Here is a 13785-nt window from a genome sequence, read left to right on the forward strand (position 1 = left end):
AAATAAATAAAAAACTCATTTTCAATATAATGTGAAATACAGGAATATAATTTAAACGTAAAATAAATATTTAATGTACTCCAGGGTGCAGTTTGCCTGAGCTTAAACTAGATCATTTGTATATGTCATGTTTTAATATTAAATGGTGATACGTAATAAAATATGTGATAAATGGGGTTCAGCTGGGAAAACCCTAAAATTTGCAAAATAAAAATAAAAATTAACGAGATAGATAGATGGATGAATGGACCGACAGATAGATCAGAGAGTGAAAATAATGACAATCTTTATTTTTTATTATTATTAATGAATAAATTATGGAAATAATTTGGTGTAAATGAACAGTTAGGTTGCGTTTGAGATTTTTGCTGCGCATACAAATGTAATTTAATCCAGTTTCCATAAATAATCCAATACTTTGAATAATATTTTATTGTCATTGTTTTTTTTTTTTACAAATAGTCATTAAAAATCATGCTGATATAAAAACACTGCTTTATAGTCACAACATCTATAGTCCATGAATGACAGTGATTAAAAAAAGTAGTTCATGTTCTAGACTGCGAAAAACTAATGACATTCCTGAGTTGCGTTTTTTTTATTTGCTATAAGTCTACTTTCAGAAAAGCCGCTCTCTTAGACACGCTATTGACTCCGTATTTCTCATGAAGCCTCTCAAACTGGAGAGAATTGGCTGAACGGAGTATTTCGTCATCCTCTCGTGTCCAGATACGCCCGTGGACTTCAGCATCATATCCTTCTAGCAAATACGAGCGAGCCAGTAAGACATCACCGTTGACCTTTAACAACCCCTTCATCACCTCGCCCAAGTTTTTCTTGGATTCCTGCATCAACCTGATGACATGTTGCTGTGTCTCTAATAAACTCTGTGAGAGCAGATCTTCCTCGGAAGGCTGGCTGAAATCCTCTTGGGACTCCTGCTGAAAGAGGAACATGTGAGCGTTGGATGTCGTGGGTAGAGCGGCACTGCTGGGACTTGTGTCCTCATCTTCATCATCCTCTGGTCCTGGGGTGTTGCTGTAGTTTTGGGAAACTGGTGAAGGATTTTCTGTGGCATGAGGATGCTCGGGATTCACTTCCTGTTCCATTATTGCTCTTTGACGTGCCGCCATGATCTGAGACTCATCTGTATCTGAAGCATTCCTTGATGGTGCCTGAGATTGGTCCTGTTGACTTCCATCATTCTGAAAAAGAAAAAAAACGTTATAGGGCAAGTCCTTGTTAAGACCCAAAAATTGCAAGCTGTGGCTGATGCAAAAATTATTGTTTCTAAGTACTGGCTTATTGGTGTGTAAATACTTTTGCAAATGCCACAATTCATTTTTTAAAGCGGACAGAACACAGTTGCGGCCAATCTCATGTTAAGTCTTGAGTACCTGTAGAGTATAGAGAATTGCATCCTTTAAGTCTTGATCAGATTTAGAAAGAAAGATACAGTTTTACGCTTCTGTCGGAAAACAGGCTAGCCCCTGGAGGTGTGTCGTGGGCGGAGTTAAGGAGTCGCGAGCGCGCACATCTTTTGCGTATTGATCGAAAAATAAAACAGGAGCAACAACAGATTCAGCCGTACATAATCAATTCAGAATCAGATCCCGAGTCTTAAATGAAACTTTAAGAACAGAGGCGGCGATGACGACTATAGGACGCGTCTATATGGCAAATTCTAAACAAGGATCTCCATCGTTCACATCCAAAAAAACCCCCACTTTTCTGGAGACTCCTCTCAAGCAAATCCTGTGCAAGACTGCTGACGACTTTTATATGAAGCATGGTGGTGGGTGTGTTCTTGCTTTCGCTCTAGTTGCTGTATGCCATGATGTCATAAAGGAAGTCAAAAATAAATAATCTTTAAAAATAAATAAAGCATAAATAACTCAAAATAAATTAAATAGCATTAGACACCCGCTTTAATAGTTGTACAGGTTGTATTTTTTTTTTACTTTACAAAAACACTAAAAGTTTGGAGGGGGGGTGGGGGGGGCTTCTTTTTCCTTTTTGAAACAGAAGTAAAGCTTGTACCGCTTGTGAGTCTTCGAATTCTCTGGCAGCTCTCTCGAGTATGCTACACCTCAATCCAGAAGGTGCAGAAGGTTGATGGTTCTCCCTGGGAGGCGACGTCTGATTGCTTGGCCCTGAATTGAAAAAAAGTTAAAATGCGACATAAATGAAAATCGGTAAATCTGAAATTAAATGAACACTCGGGTATTTTTTTAACACAGTCTCTATCTTTAATATAGGCATAGGGTCTTTATTATCACCATGGCAACAACTGACATCTCACTTTACCAATTGCGTTTATGGCATTTTGCAGATGCGCTTATCCAAAGTGGCTTAGAATTGTCTCATAGAACTGAGCAGTTAAAGGGTTAAGGGCCTTGCTAAGGGCCCATCAGTAGCAGCATGATGGGGCTGGGATTTAAACTCACACCCTTCTGATCAGAACCCTAAGCTACCACCTCCAGTCTATTTTATTCTAAGATGTTTACTGGTGTATACGCTCCAGACGCTCACCATACACTGCACTGCATCTCCTTTCACTTTGGTACATCAAACACAAGCTAACGCTGGTCCGAGGATCGTTTGAGACGAAGAATGAGTAAAGAACTTGTGAAAATCTCACTTTAAAAGGTGCTTGCTGTGCTGCCTGCTTTCTCGCTCAACACTCAGCAAACAAAAACGTGCACGTTTTCATTTAACTTTAATTAAAACATCAGGATAAGGAGTTACCAGGTGACGGGTCTTCTGCTGGGGAGTCCGTGTCCATTCTGGCTCTTTTGAGTGAGACTTCAGGCGTCTCATTGTCGCTCGGTTGCTCTTTCTCACTCGTTGGATCGTTGCCATCAGTTTCTTTCTTCGCTTCGTCCAGCTGTGGATCTTGAAGATCATTTGTTTCTTCAGGTGAAGGTTGGAGATCTGGTTGTTCTTTGGCTCCTGTCTCTTTCTCCTGGCTGATCTGTGTGGCGTCTGAATCGAAAGACGAAACAAGCCCCGCTTTCTTTTTTTGCTGTGTCGACTGAGAGATACTGACCTCAGAAGACGAGCTCTCTTTCAGCGGGCTGACTTTCTTTTTGTTCTCGTGGGATTTCTCTTTCAGCCTATGCTGCAGGTGCTTGAGGAACCGGTCCTTCATGGACTGCCAGCTGTGAGCGGTGATGCCCTGGAGCTCCATCTGCTGCCAGATCCGGTTGCCTTTTGCTTCCTTTTGATGCTTGGTGATGAAATTCAAGATGGCCGTGTCATCTTCTTTAGAGTAACCCATGCGTCCCGTAGCTCGGTGTTTACGCGACGCAGCCCTCGTCCGGACCGGCTGTACATTGCTGAACCTGTAGCTTTCCAGATCGAGCTGCTGGTTCTGCGCCACACAGTCGTGTACATACTGAGTGGAGATGTAAAAATGGCCGGCACCCTGTACTACAGAAGTGATGTCACCGGGATTGGCTAACAGAATGGCGTTCGATTCCTGGTTCCGACAGAGGATGCCTCCACCGTTCGATATTAACGGCTGAAGCTGCACTTTGGTGGGACCAGGTCTTATGAAGAAGCGCATGGGTTCACCTTTAGCATTCAGGAATAAGACTGCGGATGTGGCAGATGATTCCTTTTTAATAGATGCCATTGTTTACTTCAGATCTGAAAAAATAAAATATTTTAATAATTAGAGGATTGAAAATAATATGGGTTACCAAATACCCTGAAAAACCTAGTTCCTGTTTATTTTCTATTATTATTTACTCGTTATCGCAGATTTGTATTGATGAATATAGTTTCTTAGGTAAAATATGTTCATATATGTTTATATACATTTTTGGAAAGATGTGTATTGATTGATATGGTAAGGCTTTCTGTGAGAATATGGATTCTTGGTTTGGCTTTTTGAAGGAATTAACACTCTGTCTGAAACAAGTCTTCTGAAGAAAAAAAAAAAAACAGAAATAGACTGGTGGAGAAAAGTGTTTAAAGCTGCAATAGTATAAGCAATAACACGAACAAAAGCAATACAACTATGATGGGCTGTTCAAAAATCAATGTTGAAAAAATCAATACCATAACTGGCAACCCAAACTGGCACTCCTGTGGTATAAGAGAAATAAAACGCTCCAGGACATAATGTTATTAATGTTATTGTTATTTGTTTACTATTGTTATTGTATTATTAATGTTATTGGCCAATCAGGTGCTTGTTCAGTCCGTCGTCATCTCAAGACTCGACCGCAACTCACATCCGACCTCGGCAACTGATCCAGAACGCAACCGCGCGACTAGTTTTCGACCTTTCGCGATTCTCTTTCCTCGATGTTCCTGTAGCTGTCCGCATTAGATTTATAACCATCGTCTTCAAGGCGAATAATTGGACCGGCATCCTCCTTCCTCACAGCATTTATCTCACCCCAACACTGCACCACACTCCCTCCTATCCTCAACCACCGCTCGACTGGTACCACCATCTCCCCAGGACCTGGAAGACATGCTTTCAGGATCATTGAGCAATTTGAATACTAAAATAAGTCCAGTTAACTTCACATGGACCATTGTTACTGACACACCAGCCAGGGGTCTGGCGAGGACAAGAGTCAAGCCAAAAGACACAACAGGAAGTTTTCAAAAGGTTCAAACTAAATCAAAGAAAACACCGTACAGTGCGTTTACCTTTTAAAAAAAAAAAAATTTGTATTTGTGTTTATATATTTATATTTTTATGTTATATGGCAACTAAATGCACTTAATAGGTGGTTTTCACAAATATTCTTGTATGCAATTTCCACAATCAAAATTTTCTACAGGGAACACATATTACTTGTTTGTTTTAAGAGAATTGTCTTATTTTCCTATTGTATATTTAGTACCGCACTTTAATGAAGTATTTATTGCCCGATTGATCGATTAATCGATTGACTTATCGTTAGAATACTCGATTACTTTCAAATAATCGATTGCTGCAGCCCTAATCAGGAGATCCACATGGCGCGAGGTGTGAAAATGACCGTTACTTTACACGTCACGTGACCAGTCAGCTGACTGGGTACAATAAACGTATATACAAGAGTCAGCAGACTCCAGATGTAGAGCCGCACAGCTGCTTCATTTATATCAAATAACCAAATATAAAACACACACTGACAACATTCACTGCTGCTATTTAATGAACACAAACGCGCTCCTGGTGAGGAAACTACAACTGTTTCTCAACAGCCTTTACCTTTTCGCTTTTGCTCCACTGCAGGGCGGAACCGGATGTTGAAGTGTGAAGCAGGAACTAAAATTCCATAACAGCTTTAAAAGTCCTAGGAACTTGTTGCCGTTGGTTGATAGTCAATTCTGACTATATATAAATTCTTTTAAACATCACAGCCCTCATTATCACATGATTTCGCTCTATACTAGCACATGATACTAAGTATAAATACAATATATTTGTTATATAAACTGATCTTAATGCTGTACATATCAAAACAATGGGCTGAGATGTATACTCTTTGTGAAGAGGGACTTTTATCATAACATACAGGAAATATAGTGTTGGAGGTTGCTTACTGTGACTAGGCTTCATTGCCCAGAGAGGGATTTTTTAAGCGGGAATCGGGTTGATAAAAATAAATGAATAAATAATAATAATTATAATAATAATATTTACCATCATTATTATTATTATTATTATTATTATTATTATTATTATTATTATTTTAGTTTAGCCGAGTTATGATATGCAATACTAATAATCTACCACTAGATGGAGCCAAACATGTATTTTTACTTTTGTTTCGTCTGTGGCTTTATATTGTTTCTGATTTCAGTTTAAATAGCATTTTACTTTATATATGATTTATTTTGAAGTTTTAAGGGTTTAAAAGTTTGTTGAAATGTTTGGTGGGGGTTAAATAGTGGGAAGAAAAAATTTCATTCATACCACACTTAAGTGCGTCAGAGAAACCACTTCATCAATTTACATCAAGTTTTGAGGAAACTCAAGCCCTGGGTCATTCTGAGGACTAAAGAAACTCAAAACCGGGATCATCTCCAGGTCTTGAGGTCATCTCCTGGATCAGTCGCCATCGGCTCGCTTATCAGGGACAAACTTACACTTATAAAGAACATCTTATTTATTTTTATCACCACATTATCTGTGTAAAACTGCTTTGAGACAATGTTCATTGGTAAAGGCGCTATACAAATAAAAATGAATTGAATTGAATTGAATTGAATTGAATTGAATTGAATTGAATTGAATTGAATTAAATTGAATTGAATCTCAGGAACTAAAGATCTAGAAAACTCAAGAAACTCAAGGATTAAGAAAACTAAAGGCGTGGATCATTTCAGAGAACAAAGACCTCAATTTCTGGATCCTCCTGGGGAATAAAAAAAAACTCAGGACCTGATTCATCCTGGGGACTAAGGAAACTCAAGCCCTGGATCATCTCAGGGACTAAAGACCTGGAAAACTGGAAAACCTGGAAATTAAAATTACCTTCTTACATAACTTATTTTTTCTTCCCTGACTTTCTACATTTGTGGGTTTAATCTGGATCTGTCAAGTGTGACCAGACTGGAAATTCTCTTAGAAAGAGCTCTAGACTAGTTATAGTATATCATTTAAGACTCTGCATTTGATCAAGAACCTCATATAAAATAATTAGCTGAAATAAAATTGATTTGTCACAATGGGATAAAAATATATATATTTTTTTCCAATCAGGTTCCTTAAAGGCTCCATTATGCAAATCATTTTATGCAATGCCATCAAGGCGGCTTTTAAGACCTTCTTGATTTCTAAGCTGCATTCTTAAAAAACCAGCAGAGTCTATTAATCAGTGCGATTCAGAGCCAAATATTCATGCTTGGGTTTTGATTATGAGCCTGTAATAACACCTTGTTTCAGCCTCACCAACTTCACTGAGTGCTTTTTCTGTACAAAACATAACAGGCCAGGGCCAAGTCCTCCAGCTGGACTAGCGATCATGTCTGGACTCTCAAACATTTCAATCACAGTGCAGACAAAGTTGGCCATTATGAGGGCATGTTAATGTTGGCTGTGAGCTCTTAGGGCTCGTGTTAGACACTGAAGTAATGCAGGTAATAACCTGCGAGGTTTGTAGTCGCGATGGGTGAGAGGTTTATGTTGGAAATCCACGTAGTGATCTCCATAAATCAAAATGCGGCCTGCGAAAACATGGATTATATTAAACAGGGTTTAGAGATAATCTAGGATTAATGTCAAACCTAGCTCAACAAATCATAAGGACGGTAAAAGCCTTGCTCTGGAGCACAATCAAGTAATACATGCTGCTATTTCAGAAACGCCCTCAGCTCAAGATTAATACGAAACCTGAACTGAAATAAAATTTTTGTTTCAGAGTAAAGACACAACCATAATTTATTATACCACTAAGGATTCATTTATTCGCATCATTTACTCCTTTCCGTTTTTTCTCTTAGCTTGAGCCATGTCCACTAGCCAGCTCTCCCCATCACATTAAAACTACAAACCAATGAGAGTGTGAATTCCTCCAAGATACGTGAAACCAACCTCACATCGTTTTTTAACAATCGAACACACTCTCTTGCGCTCTTACACGTGCATGAACTTACAGCCATGATTGGCTGGTCTCACTGTGATTGACAGTTAATATAGGCTCCTCCCACTATTGTCATGATAGCTGTGGTATCTGGACAAAGTTCTATTTAATTGCAGACCACTCAGTTCAGCTGAGGATGGTTCCACATGAACAGCCTAAAGATCCATCAAGTTATTCCAGAGCTCAAGAACTAAATGGAGAGGACTACATTTGGCATAAACAGTTCAGCATGTAAGCATGCATTACCGAACAGAATCATAGAATCAGAATCAATAGTAATAAAACTGTAACTAATGGGCATTCGGTGCCGCCCAGATGAGGATGGATTCCCTTCTAAGTCTGGTTTCTTTCAAGGTTCCTTCTTCATACCTTCTCAGGGAGAAGACCTTCTCTGCCTCACTCATTATGGATAAACTTTTAGGCACTTACATATACATTAAATATATAAAGTAAATTGTATAAACTATTTATCTCTGTAAAGCTTCTTAGGGACAACGTCTATTGTTGAAATTGCTATACAAATAAAACTCAATTGAACTGAATTTGTGGGATTATTATTTGTGGGATTGCCTATTATGATAATGCTGTGAATAAAAATAATGTGAAAAGATAGAAGCTTTGAAAATAATTTTTTTAACATGTGGGAATAAATCCAACCCCCCATGACAGATTCAAGTTAAGTGACCGGCACAGGAGCATCTTGGCGGCAGGGATTTAAATATTTGACAATGTATGGTATCAGTCAACTATAGGCAAGACTTGACAATTCTGATTCGACTATGAAAATCCTTAATCAGGGACATCCTTACATTTATGCTATAGTTTCCCTAAATATTGTATTCGATTTAAACTCTTAAAATAAATCTCCATTTGTAAATTATAATATAAATAATAATATATAATTTATACTCATTTATTAAATGAGAGTATGAAAACAAAGGTATTAATATAAAACCAGGATACTGTAGGAGCTGCTGTTACAGAAAACTAATCAATACCTCCTGACCAATCAGATTCTGCTCTGATGTGATGTATAATAAATCCTGTAACAAATTAGCGTTTTTCACTCCAATGGCCTCACATTCCCTCATATCAAATTCAACTGTTTCTATTATTGCAATTAATAACGTGCATTCTCTCACGTACTACGTTCCTTGCTTAAAGTAACCCATTTTACTAGTTATCGTTTTCCAGCCTGAACGCATTTTTCAATGATGATAAAAAAATGGGCACGGAGTGTATGAACATAGCTGGGATATTTACAGGTCTTGTGTAAACACTCTAGTTTATTCCTTGCAGTTCAGCTTCTCCTCAAATAGAAATGTGGTTCGAAGGAAGTAACAAGGCTTTTGCTCAGTGCTCGTTGCCAACTGCAGTGAAATCACAAATTCTTCTGTCTTAATGTCTTTATGGGCTGGTAGTAAAAAATGCAACACACAGCCAAACAACACACTCCGAATGAAGCGTAAGTGCTTTAACCCTTTGATCAAACAGCATACACGTCACATATACATTACAGCACAATGAAAGTCTATCTTCACATATCCCAGCTTGCTCGGAAGCTGTGTCAGCCATGATACGGCTTCTCTGGAGCACAAAGAGTTAAGGGCCTTGCTCAGGGGGCCAAGAGTGGCAGCTTGGCGATACCAGGGCTCGAAGCCCAGATCAGTAACCCAACACCTTAACCACTGAGCTACCACTCCCCTCTAGAAATGTCTGCTAAAATGTTACCTGCTGATATATATATATATATATATATATATATATATATATATATATATATATATATATATATATATATATATATATATATTCCGATCGGCTCCAGCGGTTAAGGCGCTGGGTTGCCGATCGGAAGGTCTGGGGTTCGAGCCCCAGTATCGCCAGGCTGCCACTCTTGGGCCCTTGAGCAAGGCCCTTAACCCTCTATGCTCCGGGGGTCCCTTACGAGGGAAATATCAAGGTCCGTGACGTCGGGGTGACGTGGGGCCGCCTTCCCGTGGGCTCACCACCTGCAGGAGGGACCGTAAGGGACGGTGCTGTGAGGATTGGGCAGCAGTCGAAGGCGGGGGCCTGCTTAGACTGCTGCCCCCGCAACCCGAATTACGGATAAGCGGGAGAAAATGAATGAATGAATAAATGAATGAATGAATGAATGAATATATAGTGCCTTGCCTACAGTTAAGCATGGTGGTGGTAGCATCATGGTTTGGGGCTGCATGAGTGCTGCTGGTACTGAGGAGCTGCGGTTCATTGAGGGAAACATAGATTCCAACATGTACTGTGACATTCTGAAGAAGAACACCGCCATGATGACATCTGCCTTGCTGAAGGTGAAGGTGATTGAATGGCCAAGTATGTCTCCAGACCTGAACCCTACTGAGCATCCGCCAACGGAAGGTGGAGAAGCACCATGTGTCTAACATCCAGCAGCTCTGTGATGTCATTATGGAAGAGTGGAAGAGGATCCCAGCAACAACCTGTGCAGCTCTGGTGAATTCCATGCCCAGGAGGATTAAGGCAGCGCTGGATAGAATGGTGCTCACACAAAATATTGACACTATTAGATTCACTTAGTGTGTACTCACTTTTGTTGCCAGTTATTTAGACAATAATGGCTGCATGTTAATTTATTTTCAGAGGACAGTAAATCTGTACTGCTGTACAAACTGCACATTGATACTCTAAAATACATCCAAGTTTCATTACTATAGTATTGTCCCTTGAGAAGATCTACTAAAGTGAGTGCTGAAGTGTGAGGAGTGTACTCACTTTTGTGAGAAACTGTATGGGGTTACGCTCCAGGTCTCCTCACCTCACCTACACAATATAAAGTGCATTCGGTATAGCCTTTCGGTATAACTCATAAAATATGGTGGTACGAGCTGTTTTCTTTGCTCCTGTTTTTAACCAGTCCAAAGATTTATGTACCTTCATAATCATTTGAATGTTGTTTTGTTCTGCCATAAAGCTAGACCTCACAGAGAGAAGGAAATGTATTCTGCAGAAACAGCAGATGATTTCTCCAGTAGAGAAATCATTTATAAATTGCCAAGATAATCCAGTGCGCCTGATGAATATCGCAGCATTTTTATAAAAAAAGAATACATTTGCAAGTTTAGATCAATAAAATGCTTTTGCTGTCTCGAAAGTAATAATACACCTTTCAATTTCCCGACAGTGCGTGTAGTCACCCAGCAACAAACCCTGAACAGGTTTGCTAATGAAAGGTCTTGGATTTGTGCATGTCTGCTGAGGACAAAACACATGGAGAGGGAACATGTTCGAGCAGGCAGTTATAGAGACAATCGGGCAGATCCGCTTTTCGTATCTATATCATAATAACAGCATGTGTCAGGAAGTAGACTGATAGTAGACAAGATGGGGTTATTAAACTAACATGGAATTTCATAGCCTATTTATTTTTTTTGTTCTTGCTTATCCCACCACCACCAAGCTGCCCCTGCTGGGCCCTTGAGCAAGACCCTTAACCTTCCCCTGCTCAGTTGTAAGTCACTCTTTCTAAAGATGTCTGCCAAATGCCATAAATGTAATTATAAACCACAGCAATAAAGATTCTTGAAGTTGATTGGTTGGAAGATTATATTATTGCCTAAACTCTTTCACATTGTAGTAAGGTTTTCTGCAAATAACTTTTTTTTAATATTCATTATGGAAAAAGAAACCAAGTGTTAGTGATATTTTCACCATGAAAAAGTCTTCCAGATTAAGTGCTTTGTGTTTTGAGTTTTTTTTCAGTTCAAACTACGTTTAGTGTCTTATTCTTCTTTTTCTTTCGGCTGCTCCCATTAGGGGTCGCCACAGCGGATCATCCGTCTCCATACCACCCTGTCCTCTATATCTGCCTCTTTTACACCAACTACCTGCATGTCTTCCCTCACCACATCCATGAACCTCCTCCTTGGCCTTCCTCTTTTCCTCCTACCTGGTGGCTCCATCTTCAGCATTTTTCTACCAATATAATTCATGTCCCTTCTCTGCACATGTCCAAACCATCTCAATCTCGCCTCCCTCACCTTGTCACCACAACATCCTACATGTGCTGTCCCTCTAATAAACTCATTTCTAATCTTGTCCATCCTCGTCACTCCCAACGAAAACCTCAACATCTTCAGCTCTGCTACCTCCAGCTCCACCTCCTGTCTTTTACTCAATGCCACTGTCTCTAATCCATACAACATCGCAGGTCTCACCACAGTCCTATAAACTTTCCCTTTCATTCTTGCAGATACTCTTCTATCACAAATCACTCCTGTCACTCTTCTCCACCCACTCCACCCTGCCTGCACTCTTTTCTTTACTTCCCTAACACACTCTCCATTACTTTGCACTGTTGACCCCAGGTACCTGAACTCCTCCACCTTCTTCACCTCTTCACCCTGCAACCGCATCACTCCACTGCCCTCCCTCTCATTCACACACATGTACTCTGTCTTACTCCTACTGACTTTCATTCCCCTTCTCTCAAGCGCATATCTCCACCTCTCCAGGCTCTTCTCAACCTGCTCTCTACTCTCACCACAAATCACAATATCATCTGCAAACATCATAGTCCAGGGAGACTCCTGTCTGACCTCGTCCGTCAACCTGTCCATCACCACTGCAAACAGGAAAGGGCTCAGGGCCGATCCTTGATGTAGTCCAACCTTCACCCTGAACCAGTCTGTCGTACCTACTGCACACTTTACTGCCGTCACACTGTCCTCATACATGTCCTGCACCACCCTCAAATACTTCTCTGACACACCTGACTTCCTCATACAATACCACAACTCCTCTCTCGGCACCCTGTCGTACGCTTTCTCTAAATCCACAAATACACAATGCAGCTCCTTCTGTCCTTCTCTATACTTCTCCATCAACATCCTCAAAGCAAATAAGGCATCTGTGGTGCTCTTCCTCGGCATGAAACCATACTGTTGCTCACAGATGGTCACCTCTTCTCTCAGCCTGGCTTCCACTACTCTTTCCCATAACTTCATGGTGTGACTGATCAACTTAATTCCCCTGTAGTTACTGCAGGTTTGCACATCTCCCTTATGCTTAAAGATCGGTACCAGCACACTCCTTCTCCATTCCTCAGGCATCCTCTCCCCTTCCAGAATCCTGTTAAACAATCTGGTTAAAAACTCCACTGCCATCTCTCCTAAACATCTCCACGCTTCTACCGGTATGTCATCTGGTCCAACCGACTTTCCATTCTTCATCCTCTTAATCGCTGCTCTCACTTCCTCCTTACTAATCCTATCTACATCCTGCTTCACCAACTCCACATCCTCCAACCTTCTCTCTCTCTGATTTTCCTCATTCATCAGCTGCTCAAAATACTCCCTCCATCTTCTCAACACACTCTCCTCACTAGTCAACACATTTCCCTCTCCATCCTTTATTGCTCTAACTTGCAGTACATCCTTCCCAGCTCGGTCCCTCTGCTTGGCCAATCGGTATAAATCCTTTTCTCCTTCCTTAGTGTCCAACCTCTTATACAGTTCCTCATATGCCTTTTCCTTGGCTTTCGCCACATCCCTTTTAACCTGCTGCCGCATCTCCTTGTACTCCTGCCTACTTTTCTCATCACTCTGTCGATCCCACTTCTGTTTTGCCAATCTCTTTCCCCTAATGCTCTCCTGCACTTCCTCATTCCACCACCACGTCTCCTTGTCTTGCTTTCTATTTCCAGATGTCACACCAAGTACTTTTCTAGCTGCCTCCCTCATCACTCCTGCGGTAGTTGCCCAATCATCCGGCACCTCTTCACCACCACCAAGCCCCTGTCTGACCTCTTCCCTGAACCTCACACTACACTCTTCCTCCTTCAGTTTCCACCATCTTATTCTTCTTTCAAACCTTACTTTCCTCCTCTTCTTCTTCGCCTCCAAAACCATCCTACAGACCACCATTCGATGCTGTCTAGCTACACTGTCCCCCGCCAACACCTTACAGTCTCCAATCTCCTTCAGGTTGCATCTCCTACACAGAAGATAATCCACCTGTGTGCACCTTCCTCCACTCTTATATGTCACCCTATGATCCTCCTTCTTCTTAAAATACGTGTTCACCACTGCCATTTCCATCCTTTTAGCAAAATCTACCACCATCTGCCCTTCCACATTCCTCTCCTTAAAACCATACCTACCCATCACCTCCTCATCACCTCTGTTCCCTTCAC

The 13785-nt window shown here is 40.7% G+C and overlaps 1 protein-coding gene across 1 annotated transcript; it reads right to left on the bottom strand.

Annotated features, from left to right (window-relative positions):
- Window positions 1-265: 265 nt before the first annotated feature.
- Window positions 266-5337, bottom strand: terf2ip (telomeric repeat binding factor 2, interacting protein). The gene is made up of 4 exons (XM_083533685.1): window positions 5219-5337; window positions 2749-3651; window positions 2041-2153; window positions 266-1205 (listed from the first exon to the last, which is right to left on the bottom strand). Exons 2-4 carry the CDS (start codon window positions 3635-3637, stop codon window positions 606-608), a joined length of 1602 nt encoding a protein of 533 aa, XP_083389811.1. The 5' UTR covers window positions 3638-3651; window positions 5219-5337; the 3' UTR covers window positions 266-605.
- Window positions 5338-13785: the final 8448 nt, after the last annotated feature.

The sequence above is a fragment of the Silurus aristotelis genome (genome assembly GCF_946808225.1).
Source record: "Silurus aristotelis genome assembly, chromosome: 28".
In the NCBI taxonomy this organism is placed as follows: Eukaryota; Metazoa; Chordata; class Actinopteri; order Siluriformes; family Siluridae; genus Silurus; species Silurus aristotelis.